General features: G+C 37.4%; 1 protein-coding gene across 1 annotated transcript; it reads left to right on the forward strand.

The window, feature by feature from the left end:
- Nucleotides 1-1276: 1276 nt before the first annotated feature.
- Nucleotides 1277-9395, forward strand: LOC128521020 (uncharacterized). Its single transcript, XM_053495531.1, has 5 exons — nt 1277-1539; nt 6330-7235; nt 7585-7740; nt 8015-8107; nt 9072-9395. The coding sequence occupies exons 2-5, from the start codon at nt 6336-6338 to the stop codon at nt 9393-9395; spliced, it is 1473 nt and encodes a 490-aa protein (XP_053351506.1). The 5' UTR covers nt 1277-1539; nt 6330-6335.
- The last annotated feature ends 1983 nt before the right edge of the window (nt 9396-11378 follow it).

Genomic DNA, 11378 nt, shown 5'->3' on the forward strand with positions numbered 1-11378 from the left:
TCTGCCTTTTAAATTTCCTAATTACATAACTACTGACAGTTAAATTGATTGCGTAAATTTCACGTAATATTACTAAACAAAAACTTTGAACTCTGTCTCAAGGCTGTGGCACACAAAGCCGGGAGGCGAAGGAAGAAGCGCAACATCCTCGATGTCGAGCCGAGGACCTGGCACGATGTCCTCAAAGCCAGGATGCGGAAGAGGGAAGCTCGATGTCCTCGCTGTAGAGCAGAGACAGAGGAGGAGGAAGCGCGACGTCCTTGTTCTCGAGCTGAGGTGGAGGAGGAGGTGGCGACGTCCTCGCTGTCGAGCAGAGACGGTGGAGGAGAAAGAAGATCAAAGCCTGCTGCGTGGCTCTCGTGAAGCTCTGAGCCTGCTGCGTGGCTCTCGTGAAGCTGAAGCTGGATGAGCAGGTTTTGGAGCTGTTCTACCTGCTCCTGCAGGCTTTGAATGCGCTCCTCATTGTCCTCTGCCCATAACCTGTAAAGTTTCCTTGTACCTTCCTCCTTCCTTTGCCACTCAGTCTGGGGTTCTTTTTCCCTCTCGCCACCGCCATACCTGACCTTCTTGGGCCGTACCGTTTTGTGGTGTGAGGAATCCCCCAGCTGTGTCAGCTTTAAACGGCATACGTCTAATGGCGAGCCTGCAGCCTTTTCAGCTCTGCCGCTTCCCTCGCTTACTTCACTCTCCGTCTCTCACTCTCTCAAAAAGTCAGCTCGCTCCGGCGCCATAGTCATTGTTCCCCCCCAAAAAACATCTAGGGGACACACCTCTGTGATGCCACTCTAGCATTCTGTCACGTACTGGTTGTCTGGGTTTACGTGGCATAAGTGCAGAGGCTGAGACGAGGACTTCAATATATTCTTTTTATTGATATATAAAAGCAGCACCGAAAACGAAAGCTCTTTCCTTAGAGCACCAAGAAACTTTAATATAACTTCTCCAAAACAACCATAACAAGAATAACCATAACTATAACAACAAATGCTTGACGAATGGCTCAACATAACGAGACTATTTATACTAAATGAAACTAATTATTCACTTCGGTTCAGGTGAGAGTTCCCATCACCTGACCGAGGTGCATCCTGGGACATGCAAGTCCTTATCTTAACACAAATACTCCAAAAAACACAAAACGAGTCTTTGGGCGTTTGCTGCCCTCTAGGATTTAATCCTTACAACACTACATGTATAGTAACTGCTGTATCCTGGTCAGGGTTGTAGTGGATGTAAATCTTATCCTGGGAACCACACTCTAAAAAGAGAATTTGTGCTGTAGTTGAGGTAAAGCAATATTTTAAATGATTATTATTTAGCTTTCTGCTTAAGTCACGGTTATATGTGTTTTGGGTTTCCCTCAACTTGAAATTACAACCTGTTCTCTTAACTTGATATTCTCATTTAAACGAAAGAGCTCTAATTAAGTTCCACTTATTGTGCGTCGTGCATCTGACGTCATGACGTCAGAGTCTTCCAGAATATTCCTGCTTCGCGGTTAAGATGCCATTACCTCGTTGAGGTGACTTCCAAAGAAAAGTAAGTATATAATACTGTTTTTAAATTGTATTGTGTGGTAAAATAATGTAACCTGCTACATATTTATTGGTTCTCCTATGTTGGTGAGATATTGTTGTTGAAGTAGTAAACTAAATCAGACCAGGTATCGTATCTTCTTTGGAAGATAGCTAGTTTTAACGGGAGAATTTTGCCGTATTCCTCTCGTTTTTGATATATCTGTTTTGTTGCGGCTGTCTATTTAATGTACTTGACACGTTTATAACGTTTTTCTTAGTAGCAGTAAAAGTTTAGTGAAACTTCTGCGTGTGTGTGCGCGTGCGTGCACGTGCTCTCGGGATGCGCAGCCATAACTTAAATTTGGAACGTTTTTGCTACCGCGATTTTGAGGACGGCTGTACGTTAGTTACAATATTGAACGGCAGTTATTAGCACTATGTATTCCGTTCTCGGGAACGTGTACAAATGCAGCAGTGAACGGTGTTCTGTGGAAATGTACTTATATCAGCTGGTGGTCGGTGTTTATGCATATAGCTATGAAAATGGTAAGCATTAACTAAATATTTCTAAGCATTACATCTCTTGGGAGTACAGTAGTTCATACACTGTTGTGTGCTTTTGTATCTTTGCTGCTGTTACTACTGCATGCTGGCAAGATCTTGTCAGTCTGTAAACACCTGTCAAACGGGATAACCAGCCATATGCACTACTGCTTATAATGTCACAATTAAAGTGTAATGCAGTGTAGAAACTGTCACTAATTATTTCCCCCTAACATTATTTCACTTCATGTTTTTCCACGAACTGGTGGTGATCAGCCCTTGACACACTACTTAGGTAAGTTTATCCTGCTCATCCTATAATATCTAAAATGGAATAGTTAAGAATTAAGTGGATGTTAGCAAAGCTTAAGATATTAGCTTTAGAGATATGAAATTGTAGTATAATTATGACATTTTTAGCTGTTGGGTATTAGTTAGAAATGCTATGGACAAGGCTTATATTATGACAGTGAGTTCAGGACAGTGTGTAAAGTGTACAAAATACGTGGGCTTAAACACTAACATGATTGAATGTTAGCATAAAAAACACGACATGAATGTAATGTAGTAATATGTTATTATATTATTATCTAAATAATTTTCTAAATGAAATATACATTGCCGAAAATACAGAAATTGCTGAATGATGAAGTTAATAAGTAAAATGCACTAAGGTAGAACATAAAGAAAAACTTACAAAGAGTAAAATTTGATGACAAAAACTGACTAAGATAAAAAAAAAAGATTGTATTAACCAATTATACAGATTGTCTGTTCAGACAGGGCAGGTAGCATTAGATGACCTTTGTGATTCAATCCCCATATTCACCCAGATTATTTTTAATCTGCTATATATACTTTGTAAAGCCTAAGTCCTTGTTTTTCCAGTGTTGTGCTTCATGTGGAAATGTAAAGACTGCAAGAGGGTATTTATAAGAAGATCTGAACTGCTCAGACACTTCAGACTTGATCACAGGCATTTCGGACGAGGCTATTCGTATCCATGCACCTTTCTTAATTGTACATGTACATTCAAGACCTGGAATGCCTTACGGACCCACTTAACAAGAAATCATCCTCCCCAGCAAACTCCCACCAAGGCTCTATCCACATTCAAATGCCTCATCTGCAGTTATAATCAACTGTGCGCTGAAGGGGAATATTTTCAGCACATATTTCAACATCTTAAAAATAAGGAGACTGTAACATGTATGTTCCAAGGCTGTGAATATAAAACAAATGTCTATGCCAACTTCAAAAGTCATAAATTCAGAAAACACTCATGTGCAACTAATGTTTTTAAACCTGGGATAGTTGAAAGAAAAAAGCAAAATTCCTCAGAAAATTTGTGCAGCAATGTTGTATGTGATATTTCAGATGGTGAAAGTGTGCAGGGTGATGCCGATTATGATTCTCCATTAGACAGAGTGGATCCTGAAATCTTGGAGAAGGATATTGAGCTTAAAATTGCTTCAGTCCTACTTAAGTTGGAAAATATTTTTCTTGTCTCTAGTACAGCTATTGATGAGCTCTTGCAGGAGATAAGCTATTTGATTGGTTCTCTTTCTTTGCCAATTGCTCAAACCACTATTAGCCAAGTCTTACAAGATCATGGATGCCATTTTGACCAATCAGTTGTTAAAAAACTAGCCAGTGCTCTTTGTGAGACAAATCCTGTAAAAAAAGCAATTGGAGACAAAGGTCCACTTTCCAGTGCGTGGAGACGAAAGGTTTACTATAAGAGCCACTTCAGTGTAGTGGAACCAGTGGAATACATACTTGACCAAAAGAATAAGAAGTCATACCAATATATTTCAATTTTACAGTCTTTGCAGCAAATTCTTGACTGCCAGTCAATATTAGATCAGGCTGGTAATTTGAATACTGTATACAAACAGCAGCAGGAATCTTGTGTGCATGTATATAAATCTTTTTTTGATGGTGTTGCATTCACAGAAAATAAGCTTTTGTCAAAGCAGGAAAGCATTTCATTGATATTATACATTGATGAATTTGAAATATGTAACCCCCTTGGTACATCTAGGAAGAAGCATAAAATTTGTGGTTTGTATTGGATACTGGGTAATTTGCCACCAGGCTGTAGTTCTGCCTTGTCCTCGATTTATTTAGCTCTTCTAATCAAAAGTAATGATCTAAAGTGCTATGGGTATGAGAGAGTGTTAGAACCTGTAATTAAAGATCTAGTAATTTTGGAACAAAGTGGGATATTTGTGGCAAAGTTGGGTAGAACACTAAAAGGCACAGTTCAATGTGTAGTCGCTGATAACCTTGGTGCACACAGTATTGCTGGATTTGTTGAAAATTTCACAGGATCCTATGTTTGTAGATTTTGCACAGCAGAAAGATCAGAGTTCCAGACTAAAGAAGTTAGAAACGGAGTTTTTACTTTGAGGACCAGAGATATTCATGCAAATCATCTGAGACAGATTGAGGAAAACAAATTGCCCAATTGTTATGGTGTGAAATCCAATTGCATTTTGTCAAAGCACCTTTCATATTTTGATGTTACCTCTGGGTTTCCTCCAGATATTGTGCATGATCTTTTTGAAGGAATTGTTCCTTTTGAACTTGCACTTTGCCTCACTGTATTAATCAAAAAAAAGTATTTCACATTAGTCTCATTAAATGAGGCAATATTGTCTTTCAACTTTAAGTGGACTGACAAAACTAATCGACCTCATCCTGTGCCTCTGAGTTTTGGATCCAGAAAAACTGTTGGGGGCAACGCGCATGAGAACTGGAGTCTAATCAGATTTTTGCCTCTGTTGGTTGGACAGAGCGTTCCCTGTGAGGACCCGGCATGGCAGATCTTAACAGACTTGAAAGACATTGTTGATCTTGTTGTTAGTCCTTTTCATACTGAGGAGTCCATTGCATATCTTGACTTTAAGATCTCAGAGCACAGAATTAGATTTCAAGAGGTTTTCCCTGACTGTGAACTCAAACCGAAACACCATTTCTTGGAGCATTACCCGTACTTGATCCGTCAGTTCGGTCCACTCGTTGCTTTATGGACAATGCGCTTTGAATCAAAACATAGTTTTTTTAAAAGAGTGGCAAGAAATATTAGGTGCTTCAAAAATGTGCTTCTTTCCCTGTCAGAGAGACACCAGTATCAGATTGCACATCATTTGCACTCCTGTGTTTTTTCCAGACCCACATTGGAAGTAACAAATGTTTCTACTGTTCATGTTGATGTTCTTAACAAGGACATATCAGATGCTTTGAGGAGGAACTCAAATAAGGACATAGTGTGCTTGGCTAAAAGTGTGACATATAATGGACTGAACTACAAGTGTGGGATGATCTTGATCTATGGCTCACTTGGAGGACTGCCAGAGTTTAATGAAATTGTCCACATGGTGATCCTGCAGGACAAGTTGATCTTCATTGTGAAGAAGCTCAGTGGGTGGTATATAGAGCACTTCAGAGCATATGATCTCAAGACATCACCAGGCAAGGAAGTGAAAGCTATTGAGTTACAAGAACTACACGATGCATACCCATTGGCAGACTACAAAATTGGAGGAATGCGTCTTGTCACCCTGAAAAGATATATTCACATTTAAAAATTGAGGCATGTGAATGTGGAAAGTAGTGCAAAGTTATTAAGTGGGAAAACAAAAATCTGCCTCACACTTTTAAAATGTAAGCCATTTTGACATTTCAGTTAGGGTTGTGTCATGATTTGACCCACATATAATTGTAGTAGATAACTAATAGGAAATTTATGTTGCAAAACACTTACATTTGTTCATCATTGCTGTCAGATATATTATCATAGATTTATATACACTACTCACAAAAAGTTAGTGATATTTGGTTTTCGGGGAAAATTCATGAAAAACGTTTAAGTTCATACCACAGTGATATTATATCATTAAAATGGGGCATTCAGGGCTGGAGAAAGTGCAGGCCACTCCATTTGAGGTACCCCAGCAAACCCTAAAGCCGAATATCCCTAACTTTTGATGAGTAGTGTATTTGATAAAAGCCTTCTGTTTTAACACATGAAAGTTGTTTAAACTATGTAAATAGAGGATAATTGTGCGTCTTTGCTGTGGTTTATAACTGCAGAATTTTAGGGGCTCAGAACTATCTTGATTAGTTTGATGATCAATGTTTCAGTCATAAAAAGTGTGACTTTGCATCTAGCACATATATACAAACTAATCAGACATATAAAGCCTCATTTAGGGAATATACCTTACAGGATACTTATCAACTGCATTTGTGCTTTCTTCTCAGGCTGACATGGCAAATTTGAGACTTACAAGACTGAAGGTGATTTTGGGGGAACACAACATCGAAAAACTTACTTTTCCTAATGGCATACCCGAGTCATTAGATGAACTTCTCAACCAGATAAAGACTACCTTTAAGCTAAAAGAGGACTTCAGGCTTCAGTACATGGATCAAGACTTTGGGAATGACTTCTTCAACCTCAATTCTACTGCAGACCTTCATGATTTAGGGACAGTGAAGGTGATCTATCAGGAAGCCATTCTAACTTTGATCACTGCAAGTGAAAGCACATCATCACATTCACTTTCATTTGACATCGATGACAGTATCTCACTGGCATCAAATGACACTGTAATCCTTTCATCACCTGAGTCCATATCATCTCGAAAACGTCAGTGGCCAGAGGACTTTCCAATTCCTCAGTTTTCCTACGATACAGAACTACTGTTGGAGAAGGGCAACTCAGAATATGATGTACACCACAAAATGTTGACTCTGACCTCTCGAATCAAGACTGATATCCTGAACAGACTAGCAGAAGAAATCTACCAATACAAGGCTTACCCAGAGGATGCACATTTTAGTTCAGTAGCAGAGGCCTTAATCAAAAGGCACCCTTGTTTGAAAGAACCTGGATCATTCAACGGTTGCTATGGTTGGAAACAGCGACTCAAATACAAAATGGGAAATTATAGGACTCATCTGAAATTACAGGGTTGTCCAGAACTGTCAGTGAACTTCCTGATAGCAAAAGCTCCTAAAGATGCTTTTCCTGCTAAAAAAGTAAAAAAGCCAAAACGAGCAGAAGCAAACTTTTATCCAGGCTTTCCTGTTGGCGAGACTGTGGAAAGTCTTGAGAAAGAGAGACTCGAACTTCTGACAGAGATCAATAAAAAGAACAATGAGAGAGTAGTTGCTGTAGTAATGGCTTCTACATTTGCCTACCGACGACAGGAGGTGGTCAACCAAGAACCCGCCATAAAGGACTTCAAGAACAGATGACCTGCATTGTTCTGTCCAAAAGAGGTAATGAGAAATTCAGTGACTCAAAGTATATCTTGTTTTTTTCGTGGTGGTGTTTTTTTTATAATTTTATTTTTTTTACATTTACTTGGTCATAATTTGTATAAAATTGTTCTTACTAACAGTTATACACACATATTTGTCATACTTTAGGGGGCATGTTACTGTACAGTAAGATTGTGTGTAGACTAAGATAATCATTTGCACCTTTTTGGACTGCCCTTTTTTGTTTCAGATTAATGCAGAGTTCCAGAGGCTCATGGCAGTCCCTCTTGAAGAAAAATTCATGGCCCAGTTAGACCTGCACTTAAGTCAGCTCATCAAAGTCGTCCGTTCTAAAGGAGGAACAACCCGGCAAAAGACTGCTCACATTATTGAAACTTTGGACCAGGTAAACATGCTTAGCACTAAGGGCCTGTGATTGTTTATTTCCTAACTAGATGTGTTGTCAGGTATTTACATTATAAAACGCATACCTTTACATAAAACTAATACTAATGTTACTTTTTCGGTTATCACTAGCAAATGTTAACTCCTTCTCTTATTTGACCTATGGTAAATATTGTCAATTTTAAAAAAGAAAAACACAAATGTTTCATTGAAAAAGTTTTCCTAAATATAAATTTTGTCCCTATATGGAAAACTTATAAAGATTGTCATTTCAGACAGAGGACATTCATCTTCGGAGGGAATCAGTTCTGAAAGCACTCATCATCTTTCTGGGGGAAGATCCAGATGATCTGATCAAGGAATATCTTGTAAGTTTCAAGTAATTTGTATGTCTACACATCTTAATAAAAGGGACACACAAATATTCTAGATTACTATCTAGAGTCTAGTCTATTTTGTAATAGAGGTGTAAAGGATCACAAAATTCCTGGTTCAGATTGCATCACAGATTTTAGGTCACAAAAAAATGTTTGGAACAGCCTACCCCCAATAAAATGTTAATAGAAAATTCTCTGTGGGGAGCAGCTGAGGTCACACAGACACAGATGAGAGGCTCTAATATTGGAACTGTATTTTCACATCTGCTAATCTTACTTACTAGTCTTTTCAAGAGCTAATAAAGTGCTCTATCATAATAACATTATATTAAATAATGTTGGATTTTTATTACACTGCTCCATCTGCCACTACTGTCATCGTCAACTGCTTTGTGCATTGTTCACATGAGCGGACAACTAGTTTGCATCTTTACACAGCAGTTTTGTGTGAATATGTAGGGAATAAGTAGATCTGCTCTAAAAAAAAAGCAACTGTAGCAGTAAAACTGTTTGTCACAATATTGTTAAAATCCGGAAATCATATGTAGTTCATGTGTCAAACCTTCGAGGGTGATCAAAACAGATTGCACATCAGCTGCAGTCCCTTACAGCACTAGCTTGATCCCTTTTAGGTATAATAAAGTAAAAATGTTACCTAATGTTACCCAGTGTTGCGTTCTGTAATGTTACTATTACATTGTGCCTGTTTAAAAATCTTGCCAAAATAAACTGTTCAGTAATTGTGGTTTATATGTATATGATAATGATTTTTTTTCTTGCTGTAATCGAGCAGCCCTAATACACAGTTCATAAACTGTGCTCTTAGATTTTTGTATTCTCTTTAAGATGAAATCAGTAAGTTTTTACATTAACAATGGAATGATTAAATTATTGTTCCATAAAGCATGAATGTTTACTTTGTAACCTGATGTCTCTGATCTTTTGTGTACTGTAGGACTCGACTGCCGATAATGCACAGATAGACCTGGAGCAGCTCACCATGGGAGTGTTTGTGATACGAAAGCAAGGGGAAGGACCACAGGAGCCACCTGAAAACATAGGCATCGTCATTGAGGGAGTGGAGGTCTTGAATGAACTTAATTCAGTTGCTTCTGCTTGTGCACTGCTTCTGGGTTTGATATATGAACTCAATCTGGCTTATCCAAAATGTCTCCATTTCACTTTTGAAGTGCTTCAGAAAATTATCATGGAGCTTGACAAGCACAAGATGTCCCCCAAAGTTCAAAACCTCTTTTGCAGGCTTAAAAGCTCAGAGTGATGACACTCTGCAAATGCATTGCTCCTCTGGACCAAACTTTTTTTTTTTTTTTTTTTTCCAATTCGAAATTTCTTTTGGGGAACTAAAGGAAAACAATGTTATTAAAAGAAGAGTATTTAAATGTAAAATGGAGTCTGTTGTTGGGCTGTTGGACGTTCTTTGTTGATTGTTGAGCTGGCCTCAAACCACAATTTTTTAGTTCAGTTTTATATCAATGTTCAAAGAGTTAAGCGTACACGGATTCTTTAGATCAGTTGTTAAAGCTCAAACTAAAGATCCACTGTGGTTTATGTGGAATGTGGAAAAACTTCAGGTAGGGAAGGACATACTTTTACAGTATATAAATGGTCATTTTCAGTTTTCTCCTAATCACCTTTTGTATCTAGGTTGTGGCAAACACTTTTTGTTGATTTTTTTTTTCTTCAGTACTACAGCTGTCCATTTAACAGCAATATAATTGTTTTTAAGATTTAGACATAATTAACAGACCAAAAGTGTTTTTAGTTTTTCCTCTCCTGGTGAATGTTCCCTTATGCTGCAGAGTATTCACTACCTGTTGGTTAAAAAATTTGTTAAAGGAACAAATTTGACTTACTGCCAAGTTCTGCATATGTTATTTGGACAATAGTGTGAGCTGTATGTTGTGAAACAGTTAAGCATAGCTTATTGATTTCAGAGAAGTCCTTCCTTGACACCTAGGTAAATCAATAGTTAGATTTCAAATAGTACTCAATTTGTTTTAGTGAAAGATAAAAATGTTTACAATTGTTTGCCTGTAGTGCATGATTTCAAACACTGGTATGTAAGTACAATTTCTATAATAAAGTGTATAATGTAACTTTAAAAAGTGAATTTTTGAATTTAATTTAGTTTTAAGAAAAAATAATATCTGACATTAGGGTAACTGTAAAAATTACTTTTCCTAAAGGAAAATTACTATGTTGGAAATGAGTGATATAGTACTTTGGAGTAAAGCTAATAATTAAGTTAAATTTTAAGTTTAAAGTTTAAGTTGATTAGACTTAAAATCAAGTTAAAATAATGCACACTTCTAAATTAATGACACTTAAAATATTAAAGTACATTGAAGTTAAATCTGTTGAGTTGGTCTGACTTGTTAACTTAATTAAAAAAAACTTAATTTAATCATGTGTTACCAGTTGACATAATATAATTAAGTTGATCCAACAATTTTCTTTTTAGAGTGCATGAGGATGAAGCAGAAAAACATCTTGGATTGGGGACCAGTCAGTTGTACAGGAAAAGTCCATGAATGTTCGAATAATTTATAATGGGAATGGGAAATTAACCAGAATCGAGTAAAGCAGAACAATGCCAGAGTTTCATAAAAGCTTTAAGCTGGCCATGGTTGGTCTTTCCCTAATAAATTTCCTAATTACATAACTACTGACAGTTAAAATGATTGCATAAATTTTACGAAATATTACTAAACAAAAACTTTGTTTGAACTCTAATATTTGAAGAAATTTGCTTAATGTGTGATGTAACTATCAACCTGTAAGAGGCACAATATTAAATTAACACACTAGATGGAGACAAAATACTAGTAACTGTGGCAAATAATTTCTGTGAAGAACTTGTACTAACTACTGCTGTACAGTGTGCGTAGTGTACAGTTTTGAATTGAAACATACTGTAGTAACAGAGCACTTTAATTAAACATTAATGTACATCAATCATCCCAGCGGTAGATTTTTCACCTGCCATGCAGAAGTCAGGGTTTAATTCCCACCTAATATTCCCATGCCGGTCCCAAGCCTGGATAAAACAGGAGGCTTGCATCAGGAAGGGCATCCAGTGGTAAACCTGTGCCAAGTTGTGTGTGTGGATCGGATGGTCTGCGGCGGCGACCCCCTTGACGAGAGCAGCTGTTACTGTTTTTGAGAATGCCTTAGGTTTACTGTATGTGTATACTAATATAGTGCAGTGTCATGAGCTTTAAAAGGTTCAACTATCTGTTAC

The sequence above is a fragment of the Clarias gariepinus genome, chromosome 1 (genome assembly GCF_024256425.1).
Source record: "Clarias gariepinus isolate MV-2021 ecotype Netherlands chromosome 1, CGAR_prim_01v2, whole genome shotgun sequence".
In the NCBI taxonomy this organism is placed as follows: Eukaryota; Metazoa; Chordata; class Actinopteri; order Siluriformes; family Clariidae; genus Clarias; species Clarias gariepinus.